Genomic DNA, 26,864 nt, shown 5'->3' on the forward strand with positions numbered 1-26,864 from the left:
CAATTTTAACTCCCCTATAAAATGATCAAAAGTCTTGTTTACACACTGCGTCTTCTCATTAAACTTGTATCTTGCGAATATTGTACTCGTCGTAGGCATGACAAACGCCAGCGGCAGCATGTCTATTAACTTAATTTAAACTTAAGGTTTACACCGTGCTTTGTTTCCATAGTAGCTGCACTTATGAATATGCTTGTATGTGTCACTCGCTTCATATTCTTTTGCTGCCTTCTCAATTGTGTAATGCATTTTTTGAACAGGTTTCATTCATTGAAGTGATCACTACCCAAATCGGTACTCGTGATTCTAAGATGTTTAATAGGCATTCCTGGTATTAAGTTGTGGATTTGCCTGCGAATATTTAGCGGCAGCGTGTCTATGAACGTAATTTAAACTTAAGCTTTATACTTTGCTTTCTTATTGATACAGTGCATCCAGAAAGTATTCACAGCACATCACTTTTTCCACATTTTGTTATGTTACAGCCTTATTTCAAAATGGATTAAATTCATTTTTTTCCTCAGAATTCTACACACAACACCCCATAATGACAACATGAAAAAAGTTTACTTGAGGTTTTTGCAAATTTATTAAAAATAAAAATACTGAGAAATCACATGTACATAAGTATTCACAGCCTTTGTTCAATACTTTGTCGATGCACCTTTGGCAGCAATTACAGCCTCAAGTCTTTTTGAATATGATGCCACAAGCTTGGCACACCTATCCTTGGCCAGTTTAGCCCATTCCTCTTTGCAGCACCTCTCAAGCTCCGTCAGGTTGGATGGGAAGCGTCATTTCGTTTGTGGATAACATTTTTATATCGTCTTTACGAATTGTTATTATTTGTGTGAGTTATTTTACTGATATTGAAAAGAAGTAAACACAAACACGCCCTCTCTCAGGCCTCCTCTCTGGACTCTAGCGCTGAGCCATCCACCGCCAGGCACGTTCTGACAGAGAAGTTGTATTTATTCGTCCACGTTACTGTCACGGAAACTGCCACATTATAAGTTTTTTTTTTAATTGGCAGTACTTATAGTAAAAGAGATGAGGAAAACAGCTTTGCGTCTTTCTACTTTTTAACTGCGTCGAGTTGTAAACAATGTGAAGACGACACTGCCTTCAGCGGCGAGGGGTCGTGAAAACAAAGTGGATGCTCAGAGGTGCGGCATGTCGGGCTGCGCACAGTGTTATTGTGGAGGTTAAAATTAAATAGAACAAATCTTCTAAAAACAACAAGGTTAAATAATGTAGGAAGCAATCCTTTAAAACAACAAAGCCTGGTGTTTTCTTTCCTGCCGCAACTCCCCTACTCCTCTCATCTGGGCTTCTCAACAGGGGAGTCGCCCTACTTGCTGCTGGCCCTCTGTCCACTCTCCTGCTGGTCGGTTGCCTTACCGATCCCTGGCTCCGGTAGGTTCTACGAACAGCGACTTGGGATTCCCCAACGACCAAGGCTCTCACACTGGGGACACCACGTCCCAAGTCCTGACTCCCGCTGTCTGCGGGAGCGACCACAACTACTACACCTAGGGTGTCGGCCAAACACCCAGGCTGCCTGCACAGCTGCATGTGAGCCTTCGCTCACTCTCCCGGACCGGCTTTCTTTCTCTCCCCACTGCTTCCTGCTCTTTCCTCCTGCAACCTCCCATCCGTCCGTCCATCTGTTCTTTCTTTCCTTTCCTTCCCCTCTATCCGACTCACGCTTCTATTTATCAAGAGGGCATGGCAGCTGTGCCAAATCAGAGCCCCAGGAACAATCACGGATGTGGACAGTTTCTCACCTGTGCACTTAGGTTAGAAACGCCCACACCGCGAATCACCCTGAGAACCGCTTCAGCCACACTACCACACCCCCTCGATAAGCCGCGTGCGCGATGATTATTTATTTAAAAATGGACCTTTTATCGTGCATACACTTGTATACACATATATACACATACACACGCGCAAACAATGGATTCACTTTTTCCACATTATTTTATGTCCTACCCTTGTGTTAAAATCATCAAATTATTTTTTCCCCCAATATCAAGCATAGTCACCACCCCAGAATAACAAATCAAAAATGTATTAAAAATAAAAAATGTAAATATCACAAAATTTAAATATCATTGACACAAGTATTCAGACCATTTACTCAGAACTTTAGCAGAGATTATGAGCTGGACTCTTCTTGGGAATGATGCAGTATGCTTCGCCCACCAGGATTTTGGAATTTTCTGCCTTTTTTCTCTGCAGATTTGCATTTCACTGTTTTTTTTTTTTGTTGTTCTGGTGTATAGATTGCTGCTTAATGTACATTCCTACAACCTCTTAAGCTACTCAGTCCAAACTTAATCCTAACAACCACCACACACAGACTCATGTACAGCGAGTTGTACATTTCACTAGGATCCAACAGATGCCTCTTTTTTTTGGTAAATAACACCCATTTTGTACACTATATGTCAGGCATTTACTAATTTTAGAAGGTAAGCATGCTAGTTCTTTATTAATTTGTTGTCTTTGAGTCAAATATATATATATATATATATATATATATGATATACACAGTATGCACAAATGTTGCATGCTTTGATCTCGGGTCACATTTGCAATAGATGTTACTAATGTTTTCCTTTATTATGGTCCAATCAATTCAAGAATTGCAAAATAATATTTTTTCTGAACATGTGTAACAACTTCAGAAGCCATGAATTTGTAAGCAAAATTCAAGCAGTACCAACATCTAAATATGAGAACAGCGGTAATATCACTCTTCAATTAAAGTATCAGCCTTGTAGAGATGTCATAACAAAGTCCTTTGACACTGTTATCAATAGGTGTCAGATAGGAACTATCTGTTAGGTTGCAGTCCCATTTAATTTTTAAAAAAATTTGGCCAAATAACGTACTACTTAATCTTAAGACACCTAAATTGAATAATGAACTATGGGTACATGTGCAGAAACTGATGCCAAACCTTATACAACTGATAACATTACAGAGGGTGACATTCTGTACTTTTACTTAATATAGTTCTTTTCACCTCATATCAAAGTTGCCTTTTTATTAACAAAAACACAAATTTTGAGTTTACTTCAAGATTTCAGTGATTATGATCATAAATAGAATTATGTTTCATGCACTTTATCATCCTCTCTGAAACGAGTTTCTGGCTATGCCCTTGGGGAGTTCCCTACATTATTGATGGTGCACATATAAAAACTATGAATGTGTGGTACTGGATTTCGTCTTTGCTGTTTTCCTTTTGGTGTCTGCATTTGCAGTTGGCAGATACAGACTACAGAATTACTCTGAAATAGAAATCCTACCACTGGAATAGTTAGCATTTGAAAAAAACACTGAAACAATTCTCATGGAAATCATTGATAACCTTCATAATGTAATGCAATATACTATTTGGGCGTGAATTTGACAGTAGAATTTTAAAGACTACATTGCAAAACACATAACATTCTTCCATATGAGAGATAAAAATGCCAGATTAGAATTTCCAAAAAAAAATTCAGAGACAAGTTCAGGAACAAAATGTTACTTACAGATGAAACAACATAAATGTAACATTCTGTAATTTTGTCTTATCCTTTCATCTCCTGGTGGCAGAATTGGCACTCCAGCCACCATAAAAAACCTCATACTATCAGACCCACAAAATACTGTGCCTGCAGTCCTAGCAGCATTTACAGAATTTTCAAAGATTTCTGGTCTGAGAATTAATTTGAATAAAAGTGTGCTCTTCCCAGTGAATTAATAAATATCTAGGGGTAAATATCACACGTAGACATAAAGCTCTCTATCAACAAAATTTCAGCGTCTGTATGGAAAAAATTAAGCAAGACTTGTATAGACGGTCAAGCCTTCATCTCACTCTAACTGGAAGAATTAACGTTGTGAAGATGAATATCCTTCCTAAGCTTCTCTTTTTATTTCAAAACATTCCAATATACATCAATAAATCATTTTTTAAGCAATTAGATTCAACCATAGCCTTTATGGTTTATTTGGAATTTAAACCACCCACACATCCAAACAGCGACCCTACAAAGATCTAAGGCAGAAGGTGGCATGGCTCTACCTAACTTTCAGTTTTATTACTGGGCAGCAAACATAAAAGCTATAAAAACCTGGACATGGACACAAATAGATGAACATACAGAGGCATGGTCTGCAATAGAAGTAAAATCCGGCAGTACTTCTTTATATTCCCTGCTTTGTGCCCCTATAATTGAAAGTTATCGCCAATATGCTAACAACCCAATTTTGCTTCATTAACTCAGAATATGGAACCAATGTAGGAAGCATTTTAAGATAGAGAATCTTTTATCTGTGGCACCTTTGCACGAGAACCACCTTTTTCAATTTGGGCCTGCTCCAAATTAACATCATTCTGGATCAAAATCTTTAAATGCTTATCAGACAGACCATTAACATCTGTGTTTGGTGTACTTCCAGATGGGCTTAAAGTGGAGAAGGATAAACAAACTGTAATTGCTTTACTACATTATTGGCATGTAGACTTATCTTGTTAAACTGTAAGAGTCCTAACTCTCCTCTTTTAAGTCAGTGGGTAACATGTTTTATATTATTTGAAATTGGAAAAAATCAAATTCTCACTTAGAGGATCTGTAAAGAACTTTTTCAAAACCTGGCTGGATCTAATCAATAACATTTTAGATTAAGCTCTTAAAGCACTGAGGAAGTAGATTCTCTTCCCATTTCTTTTTCTTCTCTGTTTACCTTTATCCACTTTTTAAACTCATCAATTTACTTATTTTTACTAGCTTTAAGTTTTACCCTGTTAGCCATGGTCTCTTTCTCAGGGGTGGGAGTAGATTTGATTTCAATCCTATTTTTGTAAAAATCGATCTGTTTGTATGGAATGATTACAATAAAATTAATAAAATTAAAAAAAAAAAAAAACTACTTGTACAATAATATGTAATCAGATGTGGTCAGGCAACAGGGCTCGTATACCATAAGGCATCTACCATTTATATAATTAAACCAAACTGTACATACCACGAAAACTTTACACCCAAGCATGAGCTGCAGATCTTTCTAAATGCAAGTTGCCTCTATTCTCAACTAATTATAAAATAGTAAAAAAAACTGGTTGGGTTCAAAACAACTTGATATATTGGGTAGCACTAAGGTACTCTCGATATCATTTCGGGAAACAACATCCCATGTTTGAATCAGGTACCCCATTATCATCTTTACTGAGATTGCACAATCTTCCTGCTCCCTGTGTGAGTTTTTCCAGGTACTGTAATTCAGTTCTCCTCCCACATGCCAAAGCCATGCTTGACAGGTTGATCAGTAAATTTAGATTGTCCTCAAGCTAGTGTTAAGGCTGAATATTTGTGTGTATGTGCTCTCTGTACTTGATCATGCTATGATAATTTTGAACTGGATTAACTGGGTTAGAGAGTTTTATATTATTTGACACATTAGGAGTAACTCACCACACTACATAAAAAAATGCAGTAGCACATTTTCAGTTTGTGAAAACTTGAGGCAGAAACAAAGAATGTTATAAAGTAAAAATATACTAGCAACATAAAAATGTTTTATTCAGTTTGACATCAGTTGAGAAAATTGTAATCAGTAGGAAGTCTAAATTAGAGGAAAAAAATACACCATCAGAATCAATGCAAGACTTATAAAGTAATTTAGCAAATATGACTTAATTCTCAAATACTTCACCTGATTTGTTCTCAGTGTTCAATTATGTATTACCCATCCATCTATCCATCCAGCCATCCCTACAATTTTCCTAATCTGCTTATCCAAGGCAGGGTGTATTATTACCAAAACCTTGCTGTACATTGAATCCAATCACCATAATTAAAGAATGCTAGGTCATGTACACAAGACATTTGCATTAAATATGTTCAAATTTTGACAGCATATCTTTAGTGTTTTTCTCCAGGGACTCTCATTTACTCAAATTCTAAAGAGATGTGATCAGAATGACAGGCAATGCTAAAATGCCCTAGAGTGTACTGTACAGTACATCCTGCTATAGAGTGGTGACTGCTTTGTATCCACTATTGCCAGGATAGACATAAGCATCAGGTGTTATTCAGCAGGTTCAAAACATCAAGGGATGAAACACCCATATTGTATTACATCGTCATCATAAAATCCAAAGCAGAATCAAATAGGCAATGAGAAATTAGCTTAGTTTTACTATAATATCTTGTCTGGTATAAAAGTTAGTGTTTATAGTTCTTTCTGAAAACACAAAAGAACAAAACTAGAACTTTAGTAATTAGCTAGAAAAGCAGCAGCAAAAGGGTCAGCATAGGAACTGTCAATTAAACTAACACACATGTCCTGATCAACGAGGACAGACAACTGGAGTGTCTGGAGGAGAAATATATTGACACACAAAGAACATGCAGACTCTACAAGGCCACAATAATCACAATGTTCCAGCAGAATGGTGGCACACTGGTGACTCTGGTGCAATATTTTTCCAGTAGACCGGGATCAAAGTCTGGCCTAGTCCAGGGTCTTTGTGTATGTTGCATATTCTACTTGTGCCTGCATGAGGTTTTCTATCATATCTGAAAACATATATTAGGTAACTTAATTAACAAGCTAAATTAACTGGTCTTGTTTAAGAGTAACGGATTGGTGTCCTCTCCGGGATTGGTTTCTGCCTTAGGCCTGATGTTGCAGAGTCCTTTTCCCTTTGAGCTTAAAGAAAATTTAGGGAAAACAGATAATTTTGTACTTTATATCATACATTCAAGTTATGTTTATAGCCTGTGTTCACTTATTTTCACAATTATTATGGTGCTTTTTTCATCCTGTGGTGATGCATTGCTTGTGAATTTTGTTTGTTAATTTCATAATCTTAATGTTACTTTTAAGAGAGTGTTGGTTTTCTCTCACTGGCCAAAGGCAGGCAGGCAAGCAAGCAAGTTGGTATTTCTAAATCTCCCTAGTGAACAAATTTATGTTAACTTTTTGTGAGGGCCCTGCAATAGACTTGTGCTATACTGGGCAGTAATCTGCCTTGTACCTGTGCCATCTAGGAATCATTAAGCGCAATAATTAAGTTTCTGAAGTATTATTATCAAAAGCACTGTTGTCTACTGTACTCATTCATTACATTTTACTCTTTGTGTACTTCTGAACTGGAGGAACTCGTTACTTCATACCTGAAAGAAGTAGGCTGACACTTTTTTGTGTTTCTATCCTCCAAATTTTGGTCTTTTCCAGCTACTATAGCTTAATTTTGCCGTTTCATTATGTCTATTGACTTAGTGTACTAGTATGCTAAACCTGTGTCCTTCAACTGCCAATCAAGAGTTTGGAATACTACTAACACAACTACAGGCTACAGAGATATGGATTTAAACCAAGTCAGTTTAGAGTCTCAGATCAGCGCAACAATCTGGGAATCTAGTTTGTGAAAGAAAGCACACAAAATGAGCGTGCACACTCCAAAAAGAAGGCACCCCAGTAGAAAAATCAATCTTGGATCAAAGCTCTGGGTTGTGGCAATTTTATCCACTACACCACTGTGTCAACCCACAGAGACTTAGAGAAAAAAAAATAATCAGTGTTCTATTTATGAAAAAGAAAGCAAATAATGATCTAATATTGAATGTGCTGCTTTGGAGATGTAAAAGGATTAATTACAGTATATCCACATGTTGAATCAATATAAGCTATCAGAACCAACGGTAAGTGGAAAAACAAAGCTGAGAAAGAACAATAACATATAAACAGTCCAGCACAATTACTGCTGATATAATAAATGCCTCCTGGTCTGTGTATTGACTGCTACCACGTAGTCTTAAAAGAAAAACAGAGAGAGCAAATAAGGTTTTCATGAGAAATACCACCTACCTGCAGCAAAACTGTCCCTCCTGGGACTGTGAGCTGTAAACAATATTTGGGTGCATTTTCCCAGGACAGAAGTTGAATGTCCTCAATGGAGCTGTAGGAGACAGAGTTCTCCATGTATCCTGTAGGCTACAAAAAAAAGAAAGAAAAAAGTTATTAGATAAGCCATTCCTCCTCTGGGATCTACTATTTACAAAAGGTATGAAATTTCACTCACATTGCCACAATGTTTTAATCTGGAGCTTATTTGTTTAAGCAACAACAGAAACCAGGCTATAAGCTTAATAGGTAAACAAGACAAAAAGCACCTATGCAAAGCCCTGATGGATACCATTCTAAATCTTATTATTTGTAAAAATACCTTTTTTTTTTTTTAAATGCAAACTGATCTAAAAATTTTTTTATAAACCATCAGGATCATGGCAAAATAAAGTACCACAATGATTTTTTTATAAATAAATAAATATATATAATTGATTTAATAAGATCATGCAAGTGATACATTTTTTAAAGGAAATGTAAATTCATGTGCAGACTGATATATCCATTCATGTAACACACTGGAGAAAGGGCAAAGTTTCATATTTTGGCTGTGTTGCAGGCAAACCATTAAAAATAACTGCATTTTTTTGTGTCACAGATATACTGCTACATATTTACATTATATCCCAAGTCAAATATTGTAAATTGTTTGAAATATAAAGTTAAAATATACAGTAAACTAAATCTCCCTTATAGTAACGTATCTAAAACATTACAAAAATACATAAGTACCATTAACAATGTTTAAAATTACACAAAATATTTTTGTCTACTTATTGTAGTTGTTGCCAAATAAGAACAGTACCTTCTTATTTTTACAGTTGGAAAATGCACACATGGCATAACATCCAGAGCATTGTGGGACTGAGTTAGCCGGTTTGTTGTTTTTTTTTTTTACTTCATTGAAGAGACATTTTTGCTTATAAATAATTTTTCACTGTCATGTGTTTGATGTAATAAATGTTTGTTCAGGCAGCAAATTAAGGTACAAACTGCTGGCACATGCACACAACTCTGCAGTGGTTTCAATAGCTCAGACCTACTACTGAGGATCTATTTGCTGAAAATAGCAGCTACCTGACATATAAAAGAGAAACATACTACATACAAAATACACAAGTTGAAGTGACCTTTCTCAGGATAATACAGTAATCTGTAATTGAAGTTGAACAGAATGTTTTTCTCTTTTTTAACAATTGGCACAGTGTAAAAGAGAGTTACTTTGTATATGATGGATTTAATTATGGTATTTGTTGATAATTAACATATTCATATTACTATACCTGTGACTTTAAAAAAACTTCTGAGGAAAAAGTACCCTTTTATTAGAGATTTATTTTAGTAACATAGTGCATCCATTGACCACCCCTTAAACTCTGCTAAAGCACTAGAGGGCTACAACACCTGTTATTTAGGACTGTGATGCATGCTATAGTCTAAATATTTCTAAGCTGACATGTGTTTAATTATCTACAGTATATGACCACTTAAACAAACAATCCTAGCTCCAAAGTACTTTTACGGAAGAGAAAACAACACACATGCTGGAAGCAAAACTGTCTGGAATCAGTTACCATTTTTTAAGTTGTTCTACACTTTACAACAACAAACCTACACCACTGTAGTCTCTGGCTATTTATTCAGAAAGTAAAACAAAAATTGAAATAGGTTTTTGCCATAAAAAAAAGAATACATGTGATAGGTTAAAATAAGGTCACCATATTGTAAAAGGTGACTAAATCTGGATTCACGCAACAGAACAGGACATGACTTCTTTTTGGAAGCACATCAAATTTAATAACTGCAATTGCTGAATCTTGCTGCCTGTGATCAAATCAAATTACGTGACTAGGAAGTGCTGGCAGTGATTAATTGCATGACATCCTCACAACTTTTCATCAAGCTTCCAAATCATTTATTGCAATGCAAAAGTACAATAAGTTTGGCACATTTTGGCAGCCAATCATCGAAGAACACACACAAATAAGAAGAGGTGCTGTATGAAAGAAAATAAGCAACTTGGAGAATAAGCAAGTAGTGACCACCTTACCTGCAAATCTGTATGACAAACATGGAACTTCAAAGTTTAATGCCCCTCTACTCCATTTGCATAGTCCAAAACATACACTATATTTCTTTTCTTGAAGATATCATTGTTTATTACTGTTTGTAGGCAGTGTATACATTATACATCTGGATGAGTGTTAATTGGCTATTAACTGTTGCAGACACATGAGCGCATGTCTATGACTTGTGACTTGCTATGAGAAAGTTAAATAAGTTAGAATTTATCATAGCAAGTCCCAGAGAGTTACAGGAGCTTTCAAATGTGCTATGACAATTCCATGTATCGTGTTCATTAGTGCCTCCAAATAAATGTTGACAATAGCAAAGTTTGAAGCAATAATGGTGAACCTAAGTCAAGAGTAAGCTATTGTTCAAGATTTGAAAACTCTACTAAATTCAGTAATAACAATAAAAGTCACTGTACAACTTGTTAAGTAAGTTATGACATTCTATGAAGATTACAGCTCCATTTTTATCTTAAGAACTTCTTCAGTCCTAGTATTTTACATCAGGCTGCAGATTAATCGTATTGGTGTCATTAACATTATGAAGGCGAAAAGCATAAAGATCGCAATTTTTATATATACAATATAATTGTTACTATTTGGGTAATTTGGAAGGGTTTTCAAATTCATTAATTAAACTGATTAGTAGCTATTATATTTTTAAATATCATCCTGTTTAGTTTTTGGACGTGCATTCCATATTCTTTACAGGGTAAAAGGTGCATCAAGAGAATTTTTTTTTATTAACATTTAACATAACCTGTGCCACTTTCATAAAACTTTTTTATATTTTCACAAAGATATAAGCTAAAACTGTGCACCCCAAATTCCCAAAAGAAACCCATTCAACTTCTCTTTTTTTATATTTTAAAATGTAAGAAAAAGCAATGTATGAAAGTGTATTTCCCAGTGTGGGCACATTATCTGGAACTGATCACGTTTTTCTGACTTTCTAACTAATCAAAATAAATTTATTCTTAACCCAACTAGCACATAGCAAATATCATCAAGCAGTTGTCATCTCCCATTTTTAGAAAAAAAAAGCTGTCCTAAATATCCTGTCAAAATTTACTGTAGATTTTCTGATGATATCAAGTTGTAATAGGGTGTTGGTACCCTGTTAGCTATTATGGATGCAATGAGAAGTCAAGGAAAATGACACCCTTTACTGGCTAAATGAAACAGATTACAATATGCAAGTTATCAAGGCAGCATATTGTAATCTGTTTAGTTAGCCAATAAAAGGTGTCATTATGCTTGATGTCTCCTTGATGATATTGTATCAATTAATTCACCTAAATCTCAGGCACAACTCTTTAATTAGATAACATTTTATTCATAATGTTTTCAATGAGTAAGTTTCCATATAACACAAAGTAGCTCTTTCTTTAGGTGTCTCACCAAACTTTCTCACAGCTTTCTATAAATACAGCAAGAAAAGCGCTGATGATGAAGTAGATTATTTCCCCACACTAAGAATTAAAAAAATCTCCATAAAGGAAGTAAAAAATGGAGTAATTAAAGATACTGAATTCTGTATGGAGGAATGCACAAGTACTTGATAAAATACGAATGGTTACCATTAGTGTGGTGTTTGCACATTTTCCCCGAGTCTGCATGGTTTTATCTCAGGTATTATTTTCTTCGCACATTCCACTTGGTGATTGCCCTGCTTGTAAGGTGTGCTCAGCCTTGCAAAAAACTTGTATCCTATTTATGTTTGGTTTCTGCTATGGTCTCTGGCTTTTTGTAACCCTGAAATGGAAAAGTGAGTCCTAAAATGGATGTGTGGAATGATGGGTGGGTTACTAAGATACTCTCTCCACCTGTTCCTTTAACCCATGTTGGTTGAAGATTGTATGAAGTCACCAGAACCGGCGATAAGTCAGCAATCAGTCCTTTGTCTATTTCTTGGCACACTCATCCAAATGCTTACACCAGGCCAATTAAAAGCAGTAATTGCCCTAACAAATACCAATCTAGATTGTAGGATATAGTCCTAGCATTATGACAAGAGATCCGTGGTTAAACACTAATTTTTTTTTATTTATTAATTTTATTACAATCCATACATAGCAATCAAGTTTTTACAAAAAGAAGAATTATGTTAAGAACAGATCGATCCCCACCCCTGAGAGAGAGAGCAAGCCAAACTGCGTAAAATTTAAGGCTTGCAAACATACCTAAATTAATAAATTCTCTGTGCTTTATAAACTTATTTTAAAATATTACTGATTAGATCCTGCCATGTTTTGAAAAAAGTCTGTACGGATCCTCTAACTGAGTATTTAACTTTTTCCAATTTCAAATAATATAACACATCGGTTTCCCACTGACTTAAAAGAGGAGAGTTTGGGTTCTTACAGTTTATCAGAATAAGTCTGCGTGCCAAGAGTGTAGTGAATGCAATCACAATTTGTTTGTCCTTCTCCACTTTAAGCCCCTCTGGAAGAACACCTATTTTTAAGTAAGTAATCTACTCCCGAAGCATGCTGGCTTTGAAAAGGTGTGGGTATGCGCAAGCACAAGCCATTCCAGGGTTGTTTGGCTGATCTCTCAATCACTTGTGAATGCGATCAGCACAGTCAGGTGCCTCATACACACCTGAACTCAATCAGGCAATGGGAGCCTACACAACAGAGAGGCGGAGAACAGAGAGAAAACCCAACAGTGAAAGAAATAGAAAGTGAGAGCAGTATTGGGTGCCGAAGATGAACGTGCCAGCGAGCCACCCAGAAAGTGAGCGAGAGACACAGCAGTCATTAGCCCTATGGATGAGCAAAGGATCGGTTTTCTACGGGCAGAACATGCCTGCTGATGACTTTAAGAGAAGTGGTTTTGATGGTGTGCCTAAATCAAGGCCACTGTCAGAATCCACCTTTGGAATCCAAGGTACACCAAAGCAGCCAGAAGGAAGATGGGAAAACAATCGACCCTGAGTGGTCTGGCAGACACTGACAGAGGCAGCCAAGACAGGGTCGGAGAAGAGAAGCATGGCTGCTGGAGACTCCAGTGGCTGAGAGAGCTATAGGTGCGCCGAGGAGACAGAGAGGGGGTTGTGCTGGGCTCGACAAAGAATAGAGGATAAACACTAAGGACCCGATAACTGCATTTTATTCTGGATTTGTTGTTGGATTATTTATCTGGTTTTAACACACGGACTGTCACTGATTTTACTGGATTATTTATTTATTAAATATTTTCTTACACTGCACTATTTGCAATTTTATTTTCTTCTAGTTTTTAATAAAAACACTTGACAGTTTTACACCAAACCCTTGCCGTGAGTGGGTGTATTCTCATCTTGCTGGTTCATCTCAGTTCATGACTATCAACAGTTATGGGTTTGAGAGGCACCTGGAATCACCAGGGAGTGTAGAACCAAACCAGACCATCACAACCGTGTAGAGAAAATTACTAATAGACCCAAGGAGAATCTGCACACTAAACACACAGCGAACAAACCAGGAACCAATACAAAACATTCTGCCAACCTGAACAAAGATTAGAAGAGTATAAGAATGCCATCTGGGATAGGTTCCAGGGCACTCTGCAACCCTGTTCAGGAATAAGCAGGTTAAAAAATGAGTACAAATTACAAAAAAATTAGAAAATACAGAGATATATAAAATATATAGTATATATACACATGCACATACTACATGCATATATATTATATATATTAATATACTTGTATTCTATGTATGCAGCTGTGTGCATTTGGGTTTTGTTGGTGTTGAAACTGTTAATTTTCAGAGGAGACCTTCAGGTAAGAATTTCAGGATGTAAGCAGACAAGAATCTGTTTAGTTTCTAATTTTCATAGTTTGTTATGTCCTTTAAACTTGGTAGATAATTTCCGATTTAATGTTTGACCTTAGCCAGTTACTGTCAATCTGAGAGCTGTTTATGACAGTATGAGGACTCCTTCTTTAACCAAGATCCTTTTTTAATGTGATTTTTCTTTATCTTTATAACTTTTAAAAAATATTAATACAGATATATCATGTCAGTGATATCCTTGGTCTATTTTAATCATTTTAAGCTGAGTCAGACCAATAAATGATTCCTGTAAAGAATAAAAATTCTGAAAAGCACATATGGGAGTACTGGCATTCCACCACATCACTCTTCAAAGTCACCAACCTGTTGCGCCATGTCATGCACCACATCAAAGCTATAAGACGGGCGAATGTCCCCTGTGAAGTAGCAGTCACTTTGAAACTATAAGGCAGCGGGTCCCCCGTGAACTCCCAATTGCTCTGGACTGCATCGCGTCACTGGGGCTGAGGGTTCTGGACTCCTGTGAAGTTCAGAGCATGTTGAAACAATAAGTGGGGGAGGAAGGGGTTGCTCTGATATCCCACAATGCATCACAAGTGTTCGAGGGCTTACATCGTACAAGAACTCATTGATTCCTGAAGACAAAGTTCCTGCGGTGGGAAAGCACCTTTAATTGCAACTTTATAGTACCGGGTTAACTTTTATGAATAATAAATTTTATGAATATAAGAATATAACCCAAATTTGCAATGATATTTTGAAGAAAGGCAAAATACACCTTGCTAGTTTATTTTAAAAGCATGAATGGGTAAACCAGGAAAACAAACTTCATAAAAGACTAATAAAAAGAAACTGTATTGTTTATGACCATGTATCAGATGTGTTTACTGAGATATCATCCAGTGTTGGCAGATGTTTGCTATTTCATAAGAGAATAAAAGTTATTTTAAACCAGATGGCAACCTCACCAACGACACACCCACACACAACTTTACATAAAGATGTAGATTGGTTTTAAAGGAAATTCACTTCTCAACTGAAAACTCAATGTTGCCCACTTGGTGCCAACTGTCATGACCAAAATCTATGGTCATAATTGGTATTTAATGTAACTAAACATCTTCTGCACCTGGGTGGATGTATAATGTTTGTCTGACATTCATAAACACAGTAGTACTTTGAGAGTCACAGACTTTTATCTTACATCACCAAAGTTTTCAGAATAAAAATGGCCTCGGAATCACTAATAAGCAAACTGCTGACTTGCGTTTACATGTGAAGGAGCTTGAGCAAGACAGAAGGAAAAAAAATCAAGCATGTAAGTTAAAGAGAACAGAGAGCAGAATTAGTTAAAGCCAGTGTTATGAGAAGAAGATGAAGCAGTCAGGGAAACCCCAGGAAAGCTCGGAGTGAGCGGCGCCTCCAGGGGCAAGCCAGATTATCCTTGTCGTGTAGTGGTGTAGAGCCTTAAGGATCCAACAGTCATCAATGCATAGGGAAGATTGAGCTAGGCTCAGTGTGTCCCACTGAATGCTGAGGGATAGTAACCAGGATGGGAATCAAGGAGGGGGCTCTTAGGGATCCAGCAGACACCAAGGCATAGCGAAGACCGCGTTGGGCTCAGCAAATCCCTGAAGACATCAAGGGGTGGTAACTCAGACGGGAGTCATGGAGAGAAGGGTCTCATCCTCACAGAGTATTCCTTAGATGGGTGAGTGGAGCAAGACAAGAGTAACAAACAGAGAAAGCACTGAACAACGATCATATACTCAATTCTGACTACTGACTTTACTCTTGGTTAGAATGAATATTTATTGATCATTTACATTTGTTGCATTTTACCTTCTCACAAACAGTTTTGAATCATGGACTATTTGTTTAGTTAAAGAGCTGCCCTGCACGTTGTTTTGGAAACTATTTCTTTTGAACATAAGAACTGCACACCTTTGCGCCTCTTTTGTGTCCTCTTTCATCCTAGTCTACTTCAATCTTAAGACTACCAATGTCCGTGGTTTAAGGACGACAATTCCAGGGCAACATGGGAATCACAGGTAAATGTTTTGCAGATGATCAACAGCCTGTTGACTTCAGCCTAAAAAATGTCATTGTAATGAGCAACAGAGTCAATAATTAGTATTTCACACAGATATATTTTGTAAATTGTTATGTACACATATTAAAATTTTTGCTGCGTTTAAAAGTATATTTAGCTTAAAGATAATTTTACTTAATCCTTATATTGTGCTATTTTTTCTCATTTGGAGATGTGTGCACTATACTCTGATGACCATGATAAAAAAACAAAATAAGACCTACCAGCTCATGAGGCTGTACAGAGAGGTATAATTAAGTATAGCCCAGGACTAAACAGGGAAACACTGTACTGCAAGATGATCCAGGTCCAAAGATATTGACAAATTTGACTTAGTTGAATTTTAATAAGTAAACTGTGAAAAATGGACAGTGGGAAAAATCCAGGTGAAGCATATTATTAAGTAGAAATTAGGAAGTGCTTCTTCCCAAAAAAGGCGTAATGTAGCGAAGGAGTTTAGTTGAGACAATGCCCTGATGAACTTCAGAAAAGGATGGCTGAATGAGACAGTAACCTTAACTACTGGCTAAGTAAACCAGTTTCACAAGCTGCTTTGGCTCCTCTCATTTAAGAAATGCATATTCTTATGTTTGTAAGGTTCACTTAAAATGACAGAGTTTATCTCCCTGCTAATCCCGCTAATTCATCAGTTTTTTCACCCATTTATCCAGTACAAGGTCATGCATGCCAGTGCATATTATGGCATTACTGGACACAAGATGAAAAATTATCATGAATGGGCTATTGCACATCATTTAAAAACTTGATTGGTCATTAACAGGAATTATCAGATAACTTTTGAGATCATTTTTAAAGCTCAAAAATGATATGAGGTCTTAATGCATAACTACCCCGCTTACATTGCATACACCTAATAGAATTGCCTTTTTCTGATAGAGTGAAACCTTCTACAAAACTCAATACAATACAAAACAATACTTCTTGAGCCTGAAAAGAACACCAATAAATTAGCCTGTGGGCACAATTCTGTGTTGCTACCAAGCAAATTATATGTTTAAAGCAGAGTGTCATCCAAACATGTAAAAATGACACCAATGCATCCAGTGTGTAAAAGCTTACTAAGGTTGACTTCTTGTGTTAATTAACCTTAACTCATGGCCTTCCGACCTGTGAACTTGTCTTGGCTACACAGTCTTATTTGTATTTAGACTGGCAGCAAACAACCTTGATGCCCTCATCAGCACCATGGTGTTTCCTCTAGTGGCAAAAGGGGATTGGGGCAGATAAGGCTTAACATTTAGCCAAATTAAAACAGTTGCTCAATGAAGTCCATGTACATAAAACCAATTCAGTTCCTTTTTTCACACGGACATAACTGAACCCCCAATACAGACTATCAATGTTAATTTTTCTAATGAGTCACAAGTGATCTCAATAAACAAGTACATTACTTTCCTGCTTGCAAGAAAAAAAAAAAACAAAACAAAAAACAGTTCCTGGAGCAGCCAAGGGATTAGATTAAATAATGTACTCTTACCACCTATCACAACAAGACAGAAATGCAAACTAATAACTGACAATCTGTCTCGTGAGCTACTGTTATACAATATCACACATTATATATGCTTCATTGCTGGATCAGAGTGGCAAAGCTTTCTTTTTTTCTTTTATTTATCTATCATGCCTTTGGCATAGCAACCATATTTTCCAGCCTTTTCCTCTTAGCAACTGTTTGAACAAGATTAATAAAACCAGCCGAGTGCTGTATAACAAGCAATTGCACTGGAGCAGCATGCATCTGTAAACCACAGTCCGAACAATGCTAATAGACTTACAGTATGTTAGCCACATTTTCCTAGCCTCTACCCTGCCCAACCCTGACACCAGCCTGCTAGCTTTACCCTATTGTTTCCAAAGGGACTCCCTTTAATGGTAAAGCGCCCATTGTGCCATGTAACAGCTGCAGTAAACTCTCAGGAAATGAGCACATACTGATTATGAATGCCCAGTCATCCAAATGTGTAACAGCATTTTTTATACTTTTTGTCATATTAAAAAAAAACAAACAAACAAAAAAAAAAACTGTTAAATAAACACTTCTTGATATATTGCTAAAGGTGGGCATTGAAGGTAACTCAAAATGTAGCCACACAAGTTAAGTTTCGAGCTTGGGTTTTTCACAGAAATTTCTAAAAAGAGAATGCTCACCAGAGATCATCTGTAGCGAATTACAGAATTTCCTGTTAAAGACCAGCTGACAGTTTGAGCGAGAACTTTTTGTATTAATTGCGCATTTCCTGCCACCCACCTCTACTTTCATCTTCAGCAAAGTTCCCCTTTGCTTCTTTATAGTAATCAACCTGGCCGACGATAATAAAACAAAAAATCAGAAGGCAGCCCCCTTTTCTTATATCCGATTATCTTAATTGCCTCCTCTCAAAGACATTTTTAATTCAGATTCAAAATGAAAGAAGCTACATAAATTAACCTTTTAAAAGAAGAGACCAAAAAAGTCAGGTTTAATTAAGTGCACTTTATTAACTTTGTATCTTGTAATTTATTTCTGACAAACTAACATAAAATAACTGAAAAATATGCTAAAACTCTCTACAATAAATTATAAAAATAAGAAAAGACCTCCAGTCACTTCATGCAGTGTTGGACTGTGTAGCAACACAAAGAGCCAAAACAGACTACCGATACAAGAAACAAGATCATCAAGGGGGAGAAAGTGGAAAGACTTGTACTGCCCAGATCGGTTTCCTGATTAACACCTAATCAAGAATGTCTATTAACTGCTGAAAAGAATACTGGAGTCACAAACTCCATAAACAAACAACAACTGAATCTGGATTTTAGCAAGGGGTTGGAAAACTACCTAAAAGTTCTGGTTATGACAGTGGGTCAAAACATATTTTTCTGCCTTGATCATAATTTCTTGTGAGAGTTTAATGCCTGTGCATTTTTAAGAATGAGCAATTTTGACTTCACTGTCCAGATGTACTTATGCAAACACTATATATGTGCATGTATACATAGGCATCTTCTTCCTTCAGCTGCTCCCGTTAGGGTTGCCACAACAGATCATCTTCTTCCATATCCTCTATATCTTGTTCTGTTACACCCATCAATTGCATGTCCTTTCTCACCACATCATAAACCTCCTCTCAGGCCTTCCTCTTTTCCTTTTCCCTGGCAGCTCTATCCTTAACATCCTTTTCTCAATATACTCAGCATCTCTCCTCTGCACAGGTCCAAACCAATGCAATCTCACCTCTCTGACTTTTTCTCCCAATAGTCCAACATGAGCTGAACCTCTAATGCACTCATTTCTAATCCTGTCCATCATTGTCACACCCAGTGCAAATCTTAGCATCTTTAACTCTGCCACCTCCAGCTCCGTCTCCTGCTTTCTTGTCAGTGCCACTGTCAACCTATAGAACATAGCTGATCTCACTACTGTCCTGTAGACCTTCCCTTTCACTCTTGCTGATACCAGTCTGTCAGAAATTACTCCTGACACTCTTCTCCACCTATTTCACCCTACCTGCACTCTCTTTTTCACATCTCTTCCACAATCCCCCTTACTCTGTACAGCTGATCCCAAGTATTTAAACTCCTCCACCTTCGCCAACTCTACTCCTTGCATCCTCACCATTCCACTGACCTCTCTCTCATTTACACACGTGTATTCTGTCTTGTTCCTACTGACCTTCATTCCTCAGGGTGGTCCAGATCTAATTATGCAGATCCAGATCGTTTGGATGACTTTGATTTATGCAGGGACAATTCCAGTTCGGCGCGAAGACGATTCTTCTTGTCGTCAGTTTGCACACTTCTCGATGGTCCAGGATTGTTTGGATGATTTTCTATGTAATAAACTTAAGTTATAGAGTAATAAAAATTGCATAATTAGATCTGGATCACCCTATATAGTAGGGGTGTCGAACTCCAGGCCTGGAGGGCCGCAGTGGCTGCAGGTTTTCATTCTAACGCTTCTCCTAATCAGTGACCAGTTTTCACTGCTAATTAACTCCTTTACCTTCATGAAAAAAATTTAGTTTTGTGCAAAACTCAAAACCTTTACTAACAGTTAACATTCTTCAAAAAGCATTACAAAGCACTCAACTCTATCCCTTCGCTTTTAACATTTTATAACCATTTCTGTGGAATACTTCCTTCACTATATACTTCTTGATTCATTTTAAAATGGTCAGTAAACCTCTCACCAAGAATCAAGGCCTAAGCTTTTCAACCAGTGAGTGCATCAGTATGATCTCACTTTTGACAATGATGGGGCTACACCACTTCATTCTCTCCATGTAGAATCATCAGATACAGTCCATCCTCTTCAATGTGATTTTGTGTATCATATTTGTGACAGTTACGCTAAACTGAAGTTTGGTAACAGGACCCAGACAACAAGTGTACAAAGACAGTTCAATTCCTGGTCTCTTTAGCTTGCAATTAATACATGAAAAAGCTGAATTCATTGATGTTTGATTTGAAAACAATAATCAAGCATTTAAGCAGTAAATAAACTATCTACAAAGAGAATATCAAAGAGCCACCACTCCACCTAAAGACCAGAAAAATAATCACCTGTATTTATGTTCCTTCACTAAAAATAAACATGTACATTTTTTATTACTTTTATCAAATATTAGCAGAGGTACCAAGTGCAGCCTGGGGTGGAAAAGTGTGCAGGGGCACTTACTAAATAAATTCCATGTACTAAAGCCACAGTGGGGAACAACTTTATATACTTGTGCCAAATAACAAGAATGACTTCTGGGGCACTTCCCTAATAAAGTATAGGTAGGTCACTCAACAAAGTTCCCCAGGAGGAAAAATTTCAGAACAAAACATACCCTGTGATTTTTCCCTATACAAATGGGGTATATCTGGGCAAAATCTGGTAGAGATAAGGTCAACAATATAAATGTGCATACAGGACACACACACACACACACACACACACCTTTAACTGATCAGCTACAATATTAAAACCACGGACAATTGAAATTAATAAATAACATTCATTATCTTGTTACAATGGCACTTGTCAAGGGTGGGATATATTAGGCAGGTTATGAACAGACATTTCTTGAAGGTGATGTGTTGGAAGCAGGAAAAATTGGCAAGTGTAAGGATCTGAGCAACACTGACAAGGGCCAAGTTGTGATGGCTCAATGACTGAATCAGAGCCTCTCCAAAAGAAGCAGGTCTTGTGGGTTGTTCCTGGAATGCAGTGGTTAGTACCTACCAAAAGTAGTTGAAGGAAGGACAACAGGTGAACCACCAACATATTCATGGGCACCCATGGCTCACTAAAGCATGTGGGGAGTAAGGATTATCCTGTCTGGTCTGATCCCACAGAAGAGCTACTGTAGCACAAGTTGCAGAAAAACTAAATACTGGCCAAGAGAGAAACGTGTCAGTCCACTGCAGCTTGGTGTGTATGGGGCTGCCTAGCCACAGACGAGTCAGAGTGCCCATGCTGACTCTTGTCCACTGCCAAAAGCACCTATAATGGACACAAGTGTCTGAAATAGACCACTGAATAATAGAGCATGACCTGGTTTGATGAAGCATGTTTTCTTTTATACTGTGTGGACTGCCAAGTGTGTATGCATTGTTTACCTGAGGGAAGAGATGGCAGCAGGATGCACTATGGGAAGGTGGTAAGCCGGCAAAGGCAGTGAGATGCTCTGGGCAATGTACTACATGGAAACCTATCTAAAGATTTCTGAAGTCTACAAACACCCCTTCATTGCAACAGTATTCCACAGCGCCAGGGTCAAATTAAGATTTTAAGGTCTTCAAAGTACAGCAATGTGCAGTATTATATTACTTGGTTGATCATCCCATAGTATCTATGGTGGGTGCTTTGTGTGAAGAAATATTTTAAAGCGTTAAAGTTAAATTTGCACCAACTTCCTTTCATTTTACCCACTCCTTTTAAAGTAATAAATGGCATCTTATCTGTTAATTCCTTCATAACATAAATATTGCTGTCATGTTTCCTCTAAATCTCTGAAAAGACTCAATTCAATCTTCAGCCTTTCCTTATACAGTTGTGCTTGAAAGTTTGTGAACCCTTTAGAATTTTCTATATTTCTGCATACTGTAAATATGACCTAAAACATCATCAGATTTTCACTCAAGTCCTAAAAGTAGATAAAGAGAAACCAGTTAAACTAATGAGACAAAGATATTATACTTGGTCATTTATTTATTGAGGAAAATGATCGAATATTACATATTTGTGAGTGGCAAAAGCATGTGAACCTCTAGGATTAGCAGTTAGTTTGAAGGTGAAATTAGAGTCAGGTGTTTTCAATCAATGGGACGACAATCAGGTTTGAGTGGGTACCCTGCGTTATTTAAAGAACATGGATCTATCAAAGTCTGCTCTTCACAACACATGTTTGTGGAAGTGTATCATGGCACGAACAACTGAGATTTCTGAGTTGTTGATGCTCATCAGGCTGGAAAAGGTTTCAAAAACCATCTCTACAGAGTTTGGACTCCACCAATCTCACGTTTTTGTACAAATGGAGGAAATTCAAGACCATTATTACCCTCCCCAAGAGTGGTCGACCAACAAAGATCAGTCCAACAGCAAGGCGTGCAATAGTCGGCAAGGTCACAAAGTACCCCCAGGGTAACTTCTAAGCAACTGAAGGCCTCTCTCACATTGGCTAATGTTCATGTTCATGAGTCCACCATCAGGAGAACACTGAACAACAATGGTGTGCATGGCAGGGTTGCAAGGAGAGCCACTGCTCTCCAAAAAAACATTACTGCAGGTTGCTAAAGATCACGTGGACAAACCAGAAGCTATTAGAAGAATGTTTTGTGGACAGATGAGACCAAAATAGAACTTTTTGGTTTAAATAAAAAGCATTATGTTTGGAGAAAGGAAAACACTGCATTCCAGCATAAGAACCTTATCCCATCTGTGAAATATAGTGGTGGTAGTATCATGGTTTGGGCCTGTTTTGCTGCATTTGGGCCAGGACAGCTTGCCTTCATTGATGAAACAACGAATTCTGAATTATATTAGAGAATTCTAAAGGAAAATGTGAGGACATCAGTCCATGAACTGAATCTCAAAAGAAGGTGGGTCATGTAGCAAGACAACGACCCTAAGCACACAAGTCGTTCTACCAAAGAATGGTTAAAGAAGAATAAAGTTTATGTTTTGGAATGGCCAAGTCAAAGTCCTGACCTTAATCCAATTGAAATGTTGTGGAAGGACCTGAAGTGAGCAGTTAATGCTCACCAACATCCCAGAGTTGAAGCTGTTCTGTACGGAGGAATGGGCTAAAATTCCTCCAAGCCGGTGTGCAGGAATGATCAAAAGTTACCGTAAATGCTTAGTTGCAGTTATTGCTGCAAAGAGGGGTCACACCAGATACTGAAAGCAAAGGTTCACATACTTTTGCCACTCACAAATATGTAATATTCGATCATTTTCCTTAATAAATAAATGACCAAGTATAATATTTTTGTCTCATTTGTTTAACTGGTTTCTCTTTATCTACTTTTAGGAATTGAGTGAAAATGTGATGATGTTTTAGGTCATATTTATGCAGAAATATAGAAAATTCTAAAGGGTTCACAAACTTTCACGCACAACTGTAGCTCATATGTCACAGTCCTGGAATTAAAATTAGTCTAGTTGCTCTTCTCTAGACTTTTTCTAGTGCTTTTATGCAAATGTAATATGAAGCCAAAAACTAACCACAATATTACAGATATGGCCTCATACGTGTGCTGACAATTTTTATAATTCTCCGTCCCCAAACTGTACTTGGCACATGATCATAAATAACCTAAATGCCATTTTATCCTTCTCCCAATGACTAGTCTATAATTCCTCATACTCTGGCCCTTTCTTGCAAGTTTTAGACAATCAGTTTCTAAATTTCAATATAATAGAACCTTGTCTTATGCAAATTAAATTCATGGGCACTCAACTTTATGATGACTGAAGAAAGAACAAATAACAGAAGGAGAAGAATGGGAAATATATTGGCGTAGTGTTACACTTTTGATGTATGGACAGGGTGGATAAAGATATTCATCTCCCTTCCTCTTGCAGTGTCTCAGCTCCAATATGAAAGGGCAAAACATCTCCCACTCTTGTTCTGTCTCATTCACCATGTGAATTTTCTCATTTGCTGAGCCTGTGTTTTTTGTGAAATAGTGCGCTCTTCTATCTATGACTTTTTACATGCTGATATATCTGACTCTATTACAGACAAATGCAAAGACTGGACCATGAGCAAAATAGCATTTCTGTACAACAGTTCATAATATTAAAACTACTGATGCATATTTGTTTATGAAGCTATTGACGTATGTATATACATACCTTAATGAATGAGTACAGAAAGAATTACTCTATTTTAGGGACAATGTAACAGGCTCTCTATGGTCATTTCACTAAGCACAATTTTACAATATGTGCAGTGCTTAGGGACATAAATGAAATTTTATACATAGGAAGTAAACCTTTCTGCCACATATCAGACCAGTTATGTATTCTGTCTAAGTCTGCTGGCTCAAGATTGTGCATCATTTCACCTAGTGTAGTGAGTTAAAAAGAGCAATATCCTACCACTGAATACTGAGGGGCCCTAATTTATCTCTCTATTATAAAAAAAAAAAACTCTTGGGAAATCTTGGGAGGGAGATGAGACGTGATCTTCTCAGAAAACAATTTGACGTCCCGCAAGAGACACTTTAACATCACGCAAGACAAAGCAGTAAGACAAAAGAACAGCTGCTAAACAGGCTTTTAAATGATCGACGCACAGCTTGACAAGCAGAACACGCACCTCGGCAGCAGCAGCACAAAGCCAGAGCTGATTTGTCCGCATCTCCTTAGCATACATTCAGCAACCCCCCCTTCACAACGCGAGCGGGAGAAACATGAAGTAGAAGGAGCGTAGCACACCCCTATGGGGGGCGAGCAAAGTGATCATGACGTGATCATCTCGGAGTTGGAGAGACACTTTGACGACATACGAGACGTGATCATCTTGGAGAGACACTTTGACGTAATGCTGACTAGACATTACAACCTTAGGAAGCAAAACACGTGAGATGGTGACTTTTGCACGTCACATCCTACTTACAATTTAAAACAAGTTCACGGACATCTAACCTATCAGTTGTTGGAATGCTTTTGGCAGACACACTTCATGTGCTCCCAGCTCTTAAAACAATGGCAATAGACAAGCAGAACACGCAGCTCACCAGCAGCAAGCCAGCAGATGATCCGACTGCATCTCCTTAGTGTGCGTTCAGCACCCTCCTCCACAATGCGGCAGAGCAGCAGAGATGTGAAGTGGCAAAAGTTTTAAAGTAAAAGTGAAAATAATAATAATCCTCATTCTGTTTTTAAGCCAATGCTTTACAAGAAGATTAAGAAATGATCATTTAAAATAATTATAATAAAATCAGTGTAAACAAATTGCTTAAAAAAGCTAATAAAAAAAATAAAAAAAACTCAGTAGCCTACACATTTTATTGGATGCTGTTAATGAATGATTGCTGATGGTAGATGCTAACTTCAGCTATGACTGAACTTATTCCACTCTACATGTATAGAATTTCACCTTCATTATAAGCTGGGGTGTCTCGATAAATCAGTATTAACATTAAAACCATAAATGTACATTAGGAATTCAGGGGTATTTACTTTATAAGCTCCAAGTGCTACTGCTATGCAAGGGTAGATGGATTTATGGCAGCAAATTCTACTGAAATATGCCTGTGGACAGATAAAAGAAAATCAGCCTTGAGAGGTTTAAAGGAAAATGTTTGGGAGAACTCATTTCTCACATGATCTCTTCTCGATGCGTTGAGTCAGTGGTATTCCACTGTAAAGTTCTTAGTCTGGAATATTTAATGGCAGTAAACTGAAGGTCGACAGCTGGTACTGTTAACTGGCCTTTGTTGCTGGGAGACACAAAAGCTTTTTTGTACACAGGAGAGCAGCAATGTGCATCCAGGGAAAGCAGTGTGTGTATGTTTGCATTCAGTCACACGCCGCAAACACACACACACACACATTAAGTGGTTTTTTTTTTTATTCTCTTAGGAAACTTACCTTCCCAAAATATTATTACACAAATGCTACATGACTTAAATCCAGGTATTTTGTGAAGATGATGCGAACAGAACAAAAGACAATGACGTCTGATTTCGAGAAGATATGAAGTGCAGCCCGTAACACCCTTAATTCGCTGCTTCCTCTGAAAAATACTAAATACATTCATGTTTTGGAAGTGAGATGTATCCAAATCACTAGGTGACCAAAGGTAAACACAGGTATCTGGGACAATAAAAAAGGATGTATTTAATTATATGGGGGTTGCACAAATGTATACCACTGATACATCATCTAGCAAAAGTAGTCGTTGGGGGCTATAACTGCCGTAGGATTTCAATTAAAACATTTTTTAGTATGCGATTAATTCAAGCCTGTAAATTAATTCTTACTTGTTTCGATCCCTTGAGTGTATACAGTATGTCTGCTCTAGTACAATTAAAAGCACCGCAGATGACTAGTTGTTTTGGTGAAATATATGTTAACCCCTTTACTACGTATTTTATGCTCTTTACATGTGGAATAAATGTCCTTACATTACATCAGTATTTGTTCTTATCTTAGTTTATTTCACATTATCATTGTTTGACTGTATATTACTACTACTAGGAGGTGCTAGAACCTATAAAAAAGCATATGCCTATTTTTATACTATATATTACAAATTATCAATTGACTTGTCTCTGTTGTCTGCGAGTCCCAATAGCTCAACTCATAATCTTTCTGCAAAGTTACCACTGCAGTTTTGTACTTACATGGGGAAAAACTGCTGCAAACTCTCTAAAAAATGATAAAAAGTAATAGATTAAAAAAAGACTTCAGTATCCAGTTTCAAGAAGTCACAGTCAAAAAATTGCTTTCTGTTGTGCTAAAGAAAAGAACTACATTTTTATGTTTCTTTCAGAACTCAGGCACAC

General features: G+C 37.2%; 1 protein-coding gene across 5 annotated transcripts in view; it reads right to left on the reverse strand.

The window, feature by feature from the left end:
* Positions 1 to 26,864, reverse strand: part of LOC120535554 (c-Maf inducing protein) — a 181,646-nt gene that overhangs the window by 72,348 nt on the left and 82,434 nt on the right. For all 5 annotated transcript variants that reach the window (XM_039763476.1, XM_039763479.1, XM_039763475.1 and 2 more), the window contains exon 2: positions 7,876 to 8,001. In XM_039763476.1, the coding sequence (XP_039619410.1) occupies positions 7,876 to 8,001 (126 nt within the window). The remainder of the gene's footprint in view (positions 1 to 7,875; positions 8,002 to 26,864) is intronic.

The sequence above is a fragment of the Polypterus senegalus genome, chromosome 9 (assembly GCF_016835505.1).
Source record: "Polypterus senegalus isolate Bchr_013 chromosome 9, ASM1683550v1, whole genome shotgun sequence".
In the NCBI taxonomy this organism is placed as follows: Eukaryota; Metazoa; Chordata; class Cladistia; order Polypteriformes; family Polypteridae; genus Polypterus; species Polypterus senegalus.